The sequence below is a fragment of the Pleurodeles waltl genome, chromosome 10, assembly GCF_031143425.1.
Source record: "Pleurodeles waltl isolate 20211129_DDA chromosome 10, aPleWal1.hap1.20221129, whole genome shotgun sequence".
Taxonomy (NCBI): domain Eukaryota; kingdom Metazoa; phylum Chordata; class Amphibia; order Caudata; family Salamandridae; genus Pleurodeles; species Pleurodeles waltl.
The window spans coordinates 503,919,272-503,936,823 of record NC_090449.1 but is presented as its reverse complement, the minus strand read 5'-3'; the positions used below and the strand labels follow the sequence as shown (position 1 = coordinate 503,936,823).

General features: G+C 41.8%; 1 protein-coding gene across 2 annotated transcripts in view; it reads left to right on the top strand.

Annotated features, from left to right (window-relative positions):
• The window catches only part of LOC138261666 (unconventional myosin-Ig-like), a 912,364-nt gene that overhangs the window by 381,583 nt on the left and 513,229 nt on the right, over positions 1-17,552 (top strand). For both annotated transcript variants that reach the window (XM_069210894.1, XM_069210895.1), the window contains one exon: positions 7,343-7,513. In XM_069210894.1, the coding sequence (XP_069066995.1) occupies positions 7,343-7,513 (171 nt within the window). The remainder of the gene's footprint in view (positions 1-7,342; positions 7,514-17,552) is intronic.

Genomic DNA, 17,552 nt, shown 5'->3' with positions numbered 1-17,552 from the left:
CATTTGGGGCAGGTGGTGGTGCACAAGTGCAGGAGCTCTGAGACAGGGAATACCAGCTTCAAATGCATTGCATAGTTCAACTGCACGATGAGTACAGAGTTTGGGGAAAGTAAACTCTCAGATGGAGGACAGGTAAAGGTCTTCTGCCGCTCTCCTGAAGGTTGAAATGAGTTTTTTTTGGTAGGAGTAAAATTAAAGAAACGAAAAGAGGAAATATATAACAAAGAAAGAACATGAAAAATTGGGAGCCAGAGTAAATATTGAGGAGAATCACAGGCCTTCTTTAGGCTCTCCAGGACAAGATTACTGACTCGACTGTTGGTGCAGTCTAGGAGCGGTGTTGACTCACCAGCACATCCTACGCGCAGCGGAAGAGGGGGAGATACATGTGAACCTTTTATTTCCAATGGAGCCTGGTGAATACATTGACATCGATGGTGCGAAAATGTTCCTCCTGACTCTGGGAGAGGAACGGTTTCAGTAACCACATGGCTTGTTGCATGTATGAACACTGTTACTAAGATTGGGTTGTTTTTCATGCTTACCTCAGCCAGTCCACAACTTAAATGTGCCTCCACTCAAGGGTGGGATTGGGGCCAGGCGAAGGTTTACCTGTTCAGGGACGCACTCCCGGATGGGGATTTCCCCTTGTCTGTTTATGGCATGGCATCTGGCACAAAGTACAATAACAAGCAATGGGAAAGCTAATAGGTCTCGCCTATACAAGAGCTATTGGCTTTGGCAATGTGTTTTTGCCACATTTTACACAACTGTGGCTGCTGTTCAGCATGGCTAAAAGTTAGTGGCGTGGAGTATCGCAGAGTGGAGTGGAGGAGTAGAGTGTTGTAACGTGGATTTGGGGGGTAGAATGTCATAGAGGACCATATGTGGAGTAGAGAGTTGTAGAGCTGAGTAGAAGGGAGTAGACTTCAGTGGAGCAGTGACAGAGAGTGTTGTAGAGTGTAGTGTCCTATAGTGGAGTGGAGTGACATGGAGTGCGGTGGAATAGGGTGGAGTGGCTTGAGGTGGTAGGGTGGATTGATTTGAAGTAGAGTGGGGTGGATGGGATTGGGGTAGGTTGGGGTGGGTTGAGTGGAGTGTGGTGGATAAGAGTGGTTGGACTGGATGGGGTGAACTGGATTGGAGTGGGGTGGATTGAAACGGGGTGAGGTGGATTGGTTTGGGTGGATTGGTTTGGGTAGATTGGAGGAGGTGGATTGGATTGAAATGGAGTACACTGGTGTTGAGTGGATTGAATCTGAGTCAGTTGGATTATGGTGGATTGGACTGGAGTGGAGTGAGTGAATTGGATTGAAGTGTGGTGGAATGGATTGGTGTGGGGTGAATGTTTCTGGAGTGGGGTGGGTTAAGATGGTTTGGGGTAGATTTACTAGGGTGGGCAGATTAAGATGGACTGGATTGGACTAGAGTTGGGTGGATTAAGGTGGATTGGATTGCAGTGGGATGGATTGAGATGGACTGGAAAGGAGTGGGTGGATTGGATTGGAGTGAGGTGGATTGTGTTGCAGAGGATTGGACTGGAGTGGGGTGGGTTGGACTGGAAAGGGATGGAACGGATTTGAGTGGGTAGATATTGTCGGATTGGATTGGATAGGAGTCGGTGTGTTGGATTGGAGTGGGGTGGATTGAACTGGAGTGGGGAGAAATGGACTGGAGCGGGAGTTGATTGGACTGGAGCTGGGTGGATTGGATTGGATAGAAGTGAGGTGGACTGGGGTGGATTGGATTGGGATGAGGTGAATTGGATTGGAATGGGATAGAATAGACTGAACTGGATTGTGGTGGGTTGGTTTGGTGTGGGGTGGGTTGTGGTGGATTTGAGTGGGGTGAACTGGGATGTAATGGGGTGGATTGGAGTGGGGCAGATTGATTTGGACTGAAGTGGGGCAGATTGGAGTGGGGCAGATTGTCTTGTATTGTAATTGTGCAGATTATTTTGGATTAGAGTGGAGCACATTGTTTTGGATTGGAGTGAGACACATCGAAGTGTGTCAGGTTGTTTTAGATTGGATTTGGGTGGATGTGGTGGATTGGATTGGATTGGAGTTAGGTGGATTGGAGTGGAATGAGGTGGAATGGGGTGGTGTGGTGTGGATTGGATTGGGCTGGATTAGGGTGGTTTGGATTGGTGGGTGGATTGCACTGGTGTGGGGTGGTTTGGAGTGGGGTGAACTGGGTCTGAGAGGGCAGATTAGAATGAGGTGAGGTGTACTGGATTGGAGTGAAGCGGATTGGAGTAGGGCATATAGTTTTGGATTACAGTGCGGCATATTGTAGTGGACTGGAGTGGGGTAGATTGTTTTGGATTTCAGTGGGGCAGAATGGAGTGTGATAGATTGCTTTGGATTGGAGTGTGGCAGATTGGAGTGCGGCAGATTGTTTTGGATTGGAGTAGGGCAGATTTATTTTATATTGAAGTGGGGCAGATTGGAGTGGGGCAGAGTGTTTTGGATTGGAGTGGGGCAAATTGTTTGTGACTGGAGTGGGGTGTATTGTGGTGGATTGGAGTGGGGCAGTTTGGAGTGGGACAGATTGTTTTGAACTATCCCTACTATTTCAATTCATGAGCACTAGTGACACTTTCGGTGAACCAATATTATTGTGTTAATCCCGTATGAAGGCTTACTATGGATTTCCCATACAAGATAGCACCAGAGCTCCTGTGCTTCACAAAAAGAAGTGCTAGAACACAAAACAATTTAAGGCAAGTATTTCTGATGAATACATCTACCTGCAGATTACTCACCTGTAAAGTAATCCTAGATGTCAGACAATCCTGAAAATTCAAAGCTCTTATGTCGCCGATAGAGGGCAGTGGCTTTATACAACACCAGAAATTATGTCAGATCACATCAGCGAAATCACTTACTGCTCACCCTGGTGCAACACTGTCAGATTCCCTTTTCCATGTCTTCAACGAGAATTTGGAGTTTGCTGTCTTTCAGAGATTGTGAGTTTTCCTAACAGACCAAATTCTTGTATTGAATTCATGTTTTTACTGCAACATTCAGGCCCTATGTACCTTGGGTCGGACGATTACTACCAAGGACTGTGACTCATGCCTTAGTATGCACCCAACAGCGATCAAGGAGCAAGAGGCCCAGCTGTTCATGGTCAGGGTCCTTGATGACAAGCTTAGCCATTGCTGCATGAGGCCATGCTCAAGTTTACTTTCCTCACATTCCTCATTTAAGAAATGAAAGCACAAGTAACATGGCAAGTGTAAGTCCCCACACATCCTCTGTCTCCTACAGTATCCTCATCCTCTGAACCGGAGCACCCCCTCCCTGAGTGGCACCATTCCGATACCACAGCCAGATGCTACTTCTGAAGCACCCAGCCATCTCCCCAGCGTTGCTTCCAACATATCCTGATTTTCTAGCATTTGCTCCAGTACACCTGGATTTTCCGGTGCCTGCTCCATCAGACCTGGAGAACCTGGCACCAAGTGTGGACCCAGTGGTGTTCCTCAACACAATGTTTCATATTTTTGCCCTAGTCTCAGTTTCACCTGGCATGCATTTGGTCCCTGCAAGAACAACAGATGATGGACGGAATGCAGAATAAATCAAACATTCACCCCCAGTCACAGATCTGGGTTTAATCCATCAGTTTAATCAATCAGAATGATGGATTAAACCCAGATCTGTGACTCGGGATGAGTGTTTGCATGGTTCAGTACTCCGTCCATCATCCTCTTGTGTTGCTAAAGTTGCCCTAAATGGGAAGGGTATGCCCAGACGTGGGTCCCTTGCTCACTGTGCCACTGGATTCAAGCTAGCCTGGCTGATGAAGGGTGAAACCCTGAAACTAGTCAGAGGATGCTTGTTTCCGGTACAGGGAGGACCTGGCTTGGCAGTTCGGGCTGGACTGTTCCCATGAGGAGCAGGGTCCAGACTGATTAGCATATGGCTGGGTCCAAACTGGGGTGGCATGGTGAGCAAAAGAACGATGGATTAAACCCAGATATGTGACTGGGAGTGAGCGTTTACATTGTTCAGCACTCTGTCCATCATCATCTTGTGTTGCTAAAGTTGCCCTAAGTTGGAAGATTATGCCCAGACGTGGGTCCCTTGCTCACTGGGCCACTGGATTCAAGCTAGCCTGGCTGATGAAGGGTGAAACCCTGAAACCCTGAAACCAGTCCCAGGATGCTTGTTTCCGGTCCAGGGAGGACCTGGCTTGGCAGATCGGGCTGGACTGTTCCCATGAGGAACAGGGTCAAGACTGACTTGCATACGGCCGGTTGCAAATTGGGGTGGCATGGTGAGCAAAAGAACGATGGATTAAACCCAGATCTGTGACTGGGGGTGAGTGTTTGCATTGTTCAGCACTCCGTCCATCATCCTCTTGTGTTGCTAAAGTTGCCCTAAGTGGGAAGGGTATGCCCAGACGTGGGTCCCTTGCTCACTGTGCCACTGGATTCAAGCTAGCCTGGCTGATGAAGGGTGAAACCCTGGAACCTGGGTGCTTGTTTCCTGTCCAGGGAGGACCTGGCTTGGCAGTTCGTGCTGGACTGTTCCCATGAGGAACAGGGTCAAGACTGATTGGCATATGGCTGGGTCCAAATTGGGGTGGCATGGTGAGCAAAAGAACGATGGATTAAACCCAGATATGTGACTGGGGGTGAGCGTTTGCATTGTTCAGCACTCCGTCCATCATCCTCTTGTGTTCCTTAGGTCCCTGCAAGGCCATACAGCATATCAGTGTTTATGCCCCTGATTCCAACACCAACACTGTTCGGCGCAGTACCCTTGGACCTGCACCTGTTCCCATTTCCTTTAATCAGGCATAGAGGTACAATACTGCACCTCAAGCACCTCAGCTGTAGTTAGGCCCCCACCTCAGAAGCTACTAATATTTTTAGTGTTAAAGCTTTCATGTTTTGACTAAAATTAATATTAGTTGTTTTGCATTTGAGTTCACACATATACATCAACATATAGCTATTGCAATTGACTGAGAAAAGTATTATGCCATAGTTTATGTGCTTTTCCTGGTTTAGATTAACTAGCCCTCAGTTAGACCTTGACATCATTTATCTATAATACATCCTGCACCATGATGTTCATGTTTATATTTCTAGTTTGTTATTACATGCAGCAAAATGCATTCTGTTTATCTTGTATGACACACTGTTCAAGAAGAACTCACTGAAGGAACCCTTTTGTAGCGTCCCCAAGACCCTTCCTGCTAGCATACTGTATTGCATACATTCATAATTGTTTCTGTTGTTTTGTAACTAGTACCTCTGCACGACATAAGGTCAGACATGTCCATCAACATAGAGCTATTGCAGTTGAAACAAAATAATTATGACATGTTTTAATGTGTGGTACCTCAGCACATCATGAGGGCAAAAAGGGGGGGGGGGTTACAATTCGTGTAGTGGGCTAGTGCTAAGGTGACAGGGTTCTGTGACAGTGCGAACATATGATTCGTTAGAGCAGTCATCGTATAATGCTGACTTAGCAGGTTTTATAATATTCTATGTTGAAAATGGTTATATCAGCCCTCCAATTTGGGGGTGAGCAGAGACCTCTCCGAAGACTTTAGGGATGCTGCCCTCTTTTCAACTGATTTGGTGCACATTTGAGACAAACTATTTTTCTTATTTTTGCCTCTATTCCTGTGTTATTCTGAATACTGAACACCTTCATGGCAAATGACTTTATGCATTTTAATGAGGTTATTCCTGCATCTGCATTTTTCCTAATTTTCTGTTGCACTTTGAGATATTAATACACCTTTACGGTTTTACTAAATTTCTGATCTCAAACTCCCTTTTTGAGTCAGTGCTTTCTTAGTGAATGTATTTCGAAATGCTGTTTACATCATGTCTCTGAGAGATATTTGCTGTTAGACTTTGAGGTTAACGCTGTCCCGATCTCTGTAATTTGGGACACCATACCATTTTTATTCAGGTTTTCTAGCTACCAGCACATCCACAGTAGCTTTGGTAGCCCTGCCTGCTCAGCAACTGCCTTGGAACTTGCCTGGACGTTAGTGTTACATGAAAGTATGGCATGATATTTACTTTGCAGTATTACATATGTGTGTAAGCAAAGAATTCCTCTAAACATTGAAGGGATCTTCTTCCCTTTGGCATGAACAGGATAGATACAAATTCTAGAAAACGAGTTACATGTAAGTGGCTTTTTCGTCCAAGCCCAAGATTGCAGTTGGAGTTGGGTCCATTTTTCGGTGAATGGAGTCCTGATTCCTAGTGTTTAAATGTTAACAGATAAATGCAGGGAATCCTCTGTTTAAAAACAACTTGCAGATGTGCATCCTCTGCAAGGTAGGGTCTCATTTATCCACAAACGTTCTGAGTGCACTTGAAATGGTGGATCAGATTTAAGGATTTTTCTTCCCAGTAGCTGTAGGAATCCGTAAGAGGCACCCTTCTGTGGCTGGGAGTAGGGGAAGCAAATATCTAACTATGCAGCATAAAATATTTTCGCTTGAGACATGTAGTTTTTTCTCTTTTTTCACTGTGTTGATTTTCAATGATTTTCCTCTGTTCATTTTAAAACTTGATTATGTTTAGGATAAATAATGATAGTTTTTAATAGAAACTCAATGTACTGATTGACAATCTTTAGTGAGAGTTCTTTTACATAAGATATTCTGCCCATGTCTTTTCCCAATGCTCCATCCATCTACCTTATCAACGTGTCCATTCATCTACCTTCTTGCTCCCATCTCAGCTTTCACTTAACCCTTTTAAGAAAGAAATGCGTGGGTCAAAATGGAACAGGTGTGATAAAACATCATAGATGCCAAGCACAAATATGACAAGAATTGTGGTTATCGGTTATCCAAAGCCTGTTGTCTGATCATAGTTCAAGTGCTATCCAATAGCCTCTTGTAAACGGTGGTGTTAACCACAGTATCATTTAAATCAAGAGACAAGTTCCCTTAGATATATTTTCAGATATTAAGAACTCTTTAAGCAAGGGCTGTGACTTTTACCCTTCCAAGCTAATTTAAAGCTAGCTTTAGTGATCCTAAATCTCAGTAAGGCTAGATGGGACGATTTTTATTCCGTGATAATGACAGTGCATCTAGTTGTTTTCATGCTTATTAATGGCTCTGGATTGACTGAAGTGGAAAGAGGCTGAAGGTGACTTGAAGAGTATTGGCTGCAACATGAATGGTGCAGACTAGCTGACCTCTCTCTTGCTTGTTCTTCATAAAACATTCCTTGGCAGTGAACTATACCAGTTCAGTGTTGTGCCCTTTCTGGAAACTTAAACAGAATACACCTAGCTTTACTCTTTCATGGGTCTCTGATATACTCTACTTGTGTTTTCCACAGATTGAGTACTTTGACAACCAGATCATCGTGGGCTTGGTGGAGCAGCAACACCGAGGGATCATCTCTATCCTGGATGAGGCCTGTTTGACGGTTGGAGAGATCACAGATGCTATGTTCCTGGACTCCATGAACACCAAGCTTTGCAAGCATCCCCACTACACAAGCAGAAAGGTGAGCCTCTTAGGACCTTGGTCTTGCTGCATTCAGAGCAGCCCTGTGGGGCCTTGGCTTTGCAACTGCAGTTTGGTGGGTAGAAGAAGGAAGACCTCCCTTCTGGTGGATGCTGTGGTGCGAGTGAAAGCCAATCAATCAATCAAAGAAATGTATAGAGCGCGCTACTCACCCGTGAGGCAACCCTAAGACTAGACAATCTGGCACAAGGCCAGGTCCAATTTTCCATCAAGTAGTTTCCCTTGCATCATCCATGTTCCCACCATATCTTTAGCAGGTGGAGAGTCTGAGAAATCTAAATCTGAAAACTTCTTTTGTCAGAAGTAGGTAAGGGGCTCTCTGCTCCTCACTACTGTTAAAGATGCCAAGCCTGGTAGTAGAGGTATGATAGGTAGAACGTCTGCTACCTTGACATGAGGGTTGGCCCTTCTGAAGAATTGCCCCTCACCTAGGTACTTGCTATTTTCAAGCTTAGGACTCGAAGCACACCTGATGCTAGGTCAACGTTTGTGGTATGTAAAAGAAAGCGAACCTCCCAGCAACTCAATGGTGGCTCACTGCTGGTTACCTGCATCCACACCAGAAGGTGTAGAAAGCTTCAAGATTATCTCTAGAGAGGATATAGGTGGCCATGTCCATTAGTAAGGAAAGTGAAGAAACATGACCACCAGTGTCTAAGTGAGTGAGCTAGTCAGAGCAAGACTGAGATATTGCATCAGTGATATGCTTCCCAGGTGGCTCTCATAATGTGCACAGCGGGATTATGTTTTAAATAATTGTCAGAGCATCACACGTGTGCCGCTGAGTGTGGGTCTTGGTTACCAAATGATAATTACAACATGGTTCCTGGACCCAGATATCCAAGATGAAGGACTGAACATGTTATAATAGAGTGTAGGAAAACCATGCAATATCATCTGCACACCAATTCAGAAGGTGAGCGTTGGCCCAGACATATTGCCCATGGAGGCCGGTGTTTCAGACGGAGGAACCCAGGGCTGCACTTTGTCTACCCTTTCCTAAAACCAATTTTATAAGGTTACCATAGAGCTAACATGGCCTTCCCTGCCAGACCTCCATGGGTTTCCTCCTTCAGAGCGCTCCTGCACAGACAGGCTGATGCAAAATCATTTTGTCCTCCAGGCAACTGAGAAATACAAAGGCACTTAAACATTAAACTCAAGCGATTTGAACAATATACTGTCCTGCACTGAAAATCTCTGAAGAGAGCCGAAAGTATCTGAGGAAATATCACATTTTCTTGGTGCAAAACTACAGCATTCGAATAAGATGAAGCCACAGTAATTAAGCCTCTAACAGCCATCCAAAATGCCATTGCCATAACCCAACTTGCAACTACTGTACGTACCACTGCCACCACCCTGTGTCATTCCAGGGAAGTACTTTATACAACTGTTGTAATTTAAAGCTACATCCACTAACTGCACAGGCTGAGGATTCTGTTCACAGAAAGCTTAGTGTACTATACATGAATGTTCTGGCAGACTTTAGCTATAGAGACTGGTATTGTGCTGCTCCTTTAAATATTTATGGAGGGTTTGTACCCTTGCATAGCTGATAAATGAGACTCTACAAGAGCTACAGGAAGACAAGAGGACCTACGTTACATGCAATTAAAAGAGGAATTATCATTTTCACATTATCATGGTCCTCTCAAAATTATGATATGGCAGAAGAAGAGGAAGGGAAGATCCAGAACCCAAGGACAAATAAATCATAAGTAGGACTTTCAAGCAGTGTAATCCAATGCCAGATACTACATGGGTCTTCAAGAAGCAGGAACCCAGGGTGCCACATGTCGGGATCCTTCCCCAGTTCAATAGCCCTTCTTCAGCTAAGCTCTCTATGTACCTGACTGTAGGGAATTTTGGTTCCAGGAAAACATAGGCAGCTTGTCCCTATGTCAGCTAGGGCTCCACTCTGTTTTCTCTCATTTTTTATTACACTAATAGTGAAGAATGTTTAATTGTATTCTCTATTAGTGTAATGCAAATGATGTACAATTAGCTGGAATATAACCTCCCCTGGCTGCTGAGGTAAGTTAAAAATGCTTTTAAATGGATGTTGAGTGCATGCTTGTGGGTTATCGTGTGTTTACATGAGAGAGAGAGTGTTTGTAAGTGTGAATGTGTGTGTAAGTGTAAATGTGTGTGTATGTGAGTGTGAATGTTACTGAAGTTCGTGTCACTTCAGCTACCCCTGGCATTTTGGTGAATTGAGGTTTATAAATAGCCTCCATCCCTAAACTTGTGACCAGACTCTGCTGAGGAGTGGAGTCTGTGTTTCCGCAAATTGAAGGTTCATTTCATGTTGCATACCTGGTGGGATGGCTCTTATGAGAGTGAAGGACGCATTCACTTTAGACCACATTGACAGGAAGATTGACACAGTGCTTGATAAATTGTACACAGGTTGGTATCTAACTGCAAGGATGGTACATAAGGTACTTATGATTTTGAGCAAGGACTTACAGAAGTTATCCATGACTCTCCAGGAAGGTGAGGATTCAACAGAACTGCTGAGCAAATTCAAATTTCAGGTACTTTCTGTTTCTGATGTTGACTTTGATGGCCAAAGAGTGGTAAATAGTACACGTTTTTTTCTGATCCTCAGGCTTAAAGATTGGGATAGAGAATGGAAAGTGAAAGTGGCCCACGGATCAATGTAGTCAAGATCCCAAGCCTGGGTAACATAATTTGGACTTAAACTGAAATATTCTCCATGTGGTGATCTAGCAGAGTTTAAAACAAAGGGGGCAGCTTCAGCTGTCACTTCATATAGCAGGAAATTCCTACCACTGCTGTGAGTGGGCAGGAAGTGCAACGGATGCTTAGGAGTCATTCCCAGCGCCCTGGTATTACGCCATAATATTGTGATAGAAAAACAGCATTGCCTAAACATCTACTACAAAACACACTGATATCAGCACTATAAATATCAACAAAAAAATCATAAAATGTGTTGATGACAAAAAAGTAGAAAACAAAATATTGTTTGTTTCAAATGTAGAAGTAAAATACTGACATCAAAAGTGTCAAGATCGAAAATATTTATTTACAAACTATGTTTAAAAAACATGAATAAATCTATAACTCAAAAATGTAAACATTCCCATACCAAACTTAAAAGCAAATTTTAATACATGTATAATGTTTTTACAAAAAAAACTAAGAACATTATATACAAAATGCACTTATCTATTACATCTAATTAACCATATTAAAAGAAATAAGCATAACTATAAACAATGCCCTTAACTCAGAAAATACAACACATATTCCATAAAATGTATAAAACATTACAGAAAATATCTTGCGGCTTATTTACAAGCTGCTCGCGCTGCCGGTGATTCACTTTTTGTGCGAACCGGCAGTACAGGCCCATATCTACAAGGCCCCACAAAGTCACTTTGTGTGACTTTTCATGGCCTTGTATATATGGAGTAAGGCAACGTAGCAAAAGCCTCTGTGTTGCCTTACTTTGCCTGAAAGAGGAGTTCCATGGATGTTGTGGTGGATGTTCCTATGCAACACCCATGGATTTTGACAAATTCTCAGATTTACAAGGTTTTGTAAACCTGGGAATGCGTCAAAAGCCTACACCACCCCAGGGGTGGGTAAGGGTGGCACAACAAGGAGAACTATCTTTATTTCTCCCCACTTTTTCCTCTCTCTATGTGTGCTGATAGCAAGAGAAAAAAGCCTCTCTTGATTGTTTTTGTGCAGGAAGGTGTCCCTTTCTACACATAAACAGTCATCCCTGCAACACAGGCACCCTTGCACCATGGTGCAACAGTGCCTGTGTTGGCACATGGCAGCAATTTGTGCACCAGCGCAGTGGAAAAGGACAAGAATGCGCCGTATCTTGTAGATACAGCGCATTCCTGCCATTTTGTTTTGACGCAGTGCAGTCTTGCAATGCTGCCCTGTGCCAAAATGTTGTAAATGAGGACCCAAGTACTTAAATCTAGCTATAACACCATAAGCACAGAAACATACATGCATTAAACATTATATATCAAACTACATAAACATCATTTAAAAATATGTAAATTAAAGCAGTCTCGTCTAATGCTATTGAGTATCCAGACACACCATTCTTCTACACCAGATATTGCAAAAGGTATATCACTCCCACAAAATAAAATAAAAATAACGCTTTAAAAAAACTGAAAAATAAGGTTCCATGTCGAATCCATTGACACTCACCTGCCAAAAACTGAAAAATGATTTGAATAAAAGGGTAAGGTAAGCCAAACAATAGATTAAAAATATTAAATAAAGATGGAACGCAAAACACTCCAATGCATTTTCTTCAGCCCCTCCAATAAACATATTAGTAAATGCAACTCCAAAAGGGAAGAAACTTTGGTACCTACAACATAAAAACACGAAATATTCCTACTCCCACCTGAAAAAATATTTTAAAATGAAAACGTCTACAAATGTAATATCACTGCAAATGAAATCATTACCAAGCCACAAATGCACATTAATTATTAAACAAACCCCCACCCTACACTAACACACCAAACAATCAATAACTTGCTTCTAATATATGCAACTGATATATCTGCAAAAACAATTACTCTTAAAATTACTTAAACTAAACCTATTCAATCTAATTGTTTCAAATCCATGGTGCCATAATGAAAATGAAAGAGCTCAGAAATACAGTGCAATGTAAAAATATGACTATAATTTGTATAACTGTTGAAAAACATAATATGTTTGTTATAACTGTTGTCAATTGTATAAACTTTTTTAAAGTATGAAAAGGGTAAACAGTATATTTAATATATACATGCTAAAGTAAATAATATGTTAATAAAAATATTTACAGTTACTTGACATTACAAAAAACAGAAACTATGTGAATGTTTTTCTGTAAGTACTGTTATTAATTTTAATGTGAAGTGACAACCTTATATAGCCATTTTTGCAATTTTTCTCTTGCTTTGAAATATTTATTTTGCATTTTTTTAATTATCCAACTTTTTTTTTTATTTTGTCAAGAAAGTAAATGATAGTTTAATATTGCATATAAGTATGTGTTTTTCTTAAACATTTTCACTAAGATGGGCCAGGGAAGGGACAAATATACTATTGTTACTCCAATCCCCCAAAATATTGGGAAAAGTATATTAATTAGGGGCAGATAAGCTATTTTTACTCCAGCCCCACAACATTAGCGAAAGTAGGTTAATGGGGAAAGGCAGCAAGTATACAATTCCAACTCAATTGGGGTAAATGCAAAAAATGTGGGTGTAAGATTTACTATTCTAATACAAATGCTACAAATATTAGAGAAAATACATATATTTTGGGAGGTGCAAATATACTCTTTTACCTTCACTTTCACAAACGTTGGAGAAAATGCAACTTTTAAGGGGGTGGGGGTGATTTACTGTTCTAACTCTTGTTCCATAAGCATTAGGGAGAGTGCAAATGTTGGTGTATGCAAGATTTACTATTCAAAAGTAAACGTCAATATATGTGGGGTTGCCAAATGTACTACCCTAAATCTATTATTACAACTCATTGATAAATTCTATAAATTATGAGGTACCATATATAAATTCTATAAATTATGAGGTACCATATGCACTATCCTAACTGAAAATCTAAGTACATTTTAAATGCTCTAAAACATTTGGTGATTCAAATATACTACTCATGTAAACTAAAGCGGACCATAAAATATATGTTATAATCATTTTAAATTCCAAAACATATGAACCCGTTTTCTCAAACAATTTTATTCTAAAAGCATTTCAAAAATATTTTTGTAAATTAAATTATAAGCTCCATCCCCAAAAATATTTTCTCATACATTAGATACATTGCAAGTCACTGCAAAAAAATAAAATTACTCTAATATTAAAATGCTCCTCACCCATTCCCCAATAAACCACACAACCGGTAAAAGTATTTTATTAAAAAACAGATATTGACTGCAAATTAATTTAAAACATAGCAAATAATTAAACTGGATGAACATGAACATCAGACAATTTCACACTTGAGCTTGGAAAACAGATATAATAAGCTAAAAATCAAACTCTTCCCATTCCGCCCCCTCCCCAAATAACCCATTACTGCAAAAAAAGCATAAAATGATAATAAAACAAAACTAACTCGCAACAAACACATCTTTGGAAAAACAAAATGTAATCATAAGCTTTCACATTATAATATTAATGCAAACTCTATTAAATTATATTTCAGTATAACAGAGTTTTAACATCTATGCTATTGACAAACAGAAACAAATATAATTACTTTCTATATTAGGTATCACAATATTTTTGCAGTCACAATATTTGTACCAAAATATTTTGGTACGATGATATTTAGAACCTTTACAATGTGGAGTCTAGAAGACAACTCCTCCTCATGCTTTCACCAACAGCCCCCAAGCTGTGTTCCTTTCCGGAGAATAGCTCACCATAGGATGTTCCTCCCATGGAGCGTAGCAATGGAAGATCCTGCTGTGGCAGTAGAAGATTTTAACTATGCCTGAATAATTATCTTGACCAAATAACAAATTGCTAGGAACTGGAAGGTGTTAAAGGCCCTTAGTATCCAGAAGTGGCACAGGGAACTGATCAAATGAGCATAGTTTAAGAGTACCTGCTAAACAGGGAAGTAAAGAGGTCAGAAAAAAGAAGATCATGAGACAATAGGATACCATTACAATGCCACTGCAAGCATTAGACATGATCTAGGACTGCCCACCCCACTTAGTGAGAGAGGATGCACCCCCACAGCAGTGCTGATTGGCCCCACCTTTTGCCACTGCACACTGTAAGAAATTGGGTTATTGGTTGAGGGGGTTGGAAGCTGCAATCAGTCGACATCTACAATCCTTGTCAGGATGAAGCATGAAAATCACTGAATTAACCTATGCTTAACCCTCTGGCAGCTTGGCATAGAAGCAGTCAGGCTTAACTTAGAGACATGTATAAAGTATTTATGCAGCGCACAAACAGTAATAAAGTGAAAACATGACATAAGAAAAATCCAAAACCAAATTAGAAACATTTGATGAATAAAATCATAGCAGAGCAACAAAAATCCAATCAATAGAACCAGATATATTGAATTTGAAAGCTTTAAATAAAAATAGTGCCAAAAGCAGAAAGCGTGAACTGTGGTTATTTGGTCGCATCGGACAGGGACAAAGTCACAATTTCAGGCCGACCAAGATGGAGGACGGGCTGGATACAGGGACCAGTTTAATTCAGCAGAGAGTCCAGTTTAGTCCAGCAGAGGACCTTATGTCTTTGATGGAAGGCTTTGCATCTCTCTGCATCGGTTCCACTTAGGGGCTTTGCGTTGCTGGGATGTGACGTCCTGCGTCAAGTTGCGTCCTGCTCCATCGGCTCCAGTCAGGAGCTGCAAAGACTATGATGAGAGGTCCTGTGTCGAGCTACATCAGTCCGATGACAGCACCAGTTAGGAACTGCAACGAGAAGTTCTGCATTGAGTTGTGTCATACTGCAACAATTCTTACAAGACCACTACTCGGGAGCTGCAAAGGCTGCAATGCAAGGTCCTGCATCAAATTGCATCATGCTGTGACAGGTGGAACCCACAGGACAGAGGAGTACACTCTGATGCCAGCCAAAGGTCCTGGGAAGGCACCTCTTTGGAATCAGGGACTCACTCAAGCAGAGGCCAGCAGGGCTCATGCAGGTTCAGTTGAAGCTCCAGATAGGTTTAGTTGCAGCAGGCATGGTGGGAAGTTACAGGGAAGCCTCTGGAGCTTGTTATTTCCCTGTAGCTCACACAGGAGGTCAGACAACTGACCCGTAGAGTCACTGTGGGTTAGCATTGGGTGAAGGTAAGCAGGTCCAGTCTTCGTTCTCAGACACCAAGGCAGTCCTCAAAAAGCAGGGCAATCCTCTGGCAGCAGGGCAGTGCTTCTCCTGTAATTTTCACAGGTCCAGCAGAGTACTGAAGAGTGGCTCTGGAGTCCAATAGTTATACCTGGTGCAAGCCTATTTGTGGAGGGATTCCCTATACTACCCTGTTTTGGAAAGTTCTTGCCTATCCCTGTCTAGGCTTTAAATTGTCTGGGGTGACAAAAGACAGGGCAGGCCTGGCGTCGGGTTCCTTTGTGTGTGCAGAAGGCAAAAGCCCTTTGAAATGTAAGTGGGCCTTGGCATGTAGCCCCTCTCAGTCATCCTGTCATGATGGCTCATCCTGTCCACACCCAGTCCTCCTTTGTATTATTGTTTGGAAGCAATACACATACCCGAACAGCAGAGATGTTCACAGTCACGTGACCCAGGACACTGAGAGAACACACAAATGGTTAGAACAAGAAAATGCCAACTTTCTAAAAGTGCAATTTTCATAATTGTGACTTAACATCCGTCATTACCATTAAAGCGAGTTTTATGTTACAATCCATTTGAGTGTAAACAGCATCTATCTGTACCCAATCCAAAGCTATCACTTATTAAATGGGAGAGATGGGCCTTCCAACAGTTAAAGATGACTCTAGTAGTTTTTTTACTGCCAAGACAAGTAACACTAACCTACTTTGTAAATACCATGCACCCTTCCATATAAGTCTTTATGTTCTACTTCAGGGGTGGCTTATATGTATTAAGAAGGAAGGTTTAGGCCTGGTAAAAGGTTTATTTTGCCATGTTGAAATGGCAGTTTAAAACTGCATTACCGACAGCAGTGACAGGCCCAAGGCATATTTTAAAAGGCTACCTTAATGGGTTGCACAATAGGTGCTGCAGGCCCACAAATACCATTTAATTTACAGGTCCTGGGTACATGTAGTACCACTTTACTAGGGACTTATTAGGAAATTAAATATGCCAATTGGGGATAAGGTAGTGTTACCATATTTTAAGAAGTGAGCTCATGCATTTTAGCAACAGTTAGCCGTGTAAAGTGTGCAGGATCCTAAACCCAACAAAAGTGAAGGAGTAGGAGGAGTGAAGGAAAAAGGTTTGGGTGAATACCTAGCCAAGGATGTCAGATCTAACACGCACTCCCGTCAAGGAATATCACAGGAATGTTTTTCTCAATATGTGTAAAGTAACCTCATGCCAGACAGAACTTGGCTATAACATGGCTAATCCTGCTTTAAGGTCACAGGTTTCATAGTCTGCTTAGAAAATGTTTCAAAGACAGTTGTGGAACATGCTGATGAATATCAGAGGCACTTGGTCTTCCAGCATTACTTTTCAATTGTAATTGTAAAGTCTACATTGATGCATGGCACCTGCGAGGGGCAGCATTATGTATGATGACTGTGTTTTATCATGGAAACCCCTTAGCCGAAGTACAGACTCAAGCAGCACTTCATTAGTGGGACAAATAGCTAATGTGAAATAATGGCAAGTTGCCAGTTGGAATAAGGTCACATAGTGTTTTTCAAGTCATTTCATGAAGAGGAGATTTCGAGAGGTCCACCCACTTCAGTTTGCACAAACCTAATGTTTCAAAAAGGACATGCTTGATGCATTATTCCGCCAGTCATGCCCCACCTCGATACAGAAGATGGCTACATTCCAGTCCTCTTTTTGGTACCCATGTTTAGTTTCTTCTTTCCTCCATTTTTCCTTGCTAGACCATCAATTTAAATTACAGCTGTTACTATTCAGATTAAACTATTCTGGGTTTCTTGGTAGTCTTCTGCACAGCAAAGAATGGCAGTCTCCAGACCTAAATGATTGGGTGATGCACCACCCCTCCTCTGCCCTGATGGAGAGGTTCACAATGATTTCCTGCAAATCTTCATCACTCATCAACAAGTGGAACTTTTTCTTCTTAAACGCTGTCAGAATTTTATTCAATTGTGCTCATATGAGCACAGGTCTGGGTTAATTGTTCTTGCTAGAGGCTTGAGCAGAACAAAGACTGACAATACCAATGGGTTGGGCTTTATAAGAATGTTATATAGCAATGTAAAACATTACATTAAATAACTTGGGAAGAAATATGTGTAGGAAACTGCCCCTTTTTGACATGGTCACGCCACCTTTTGTCTG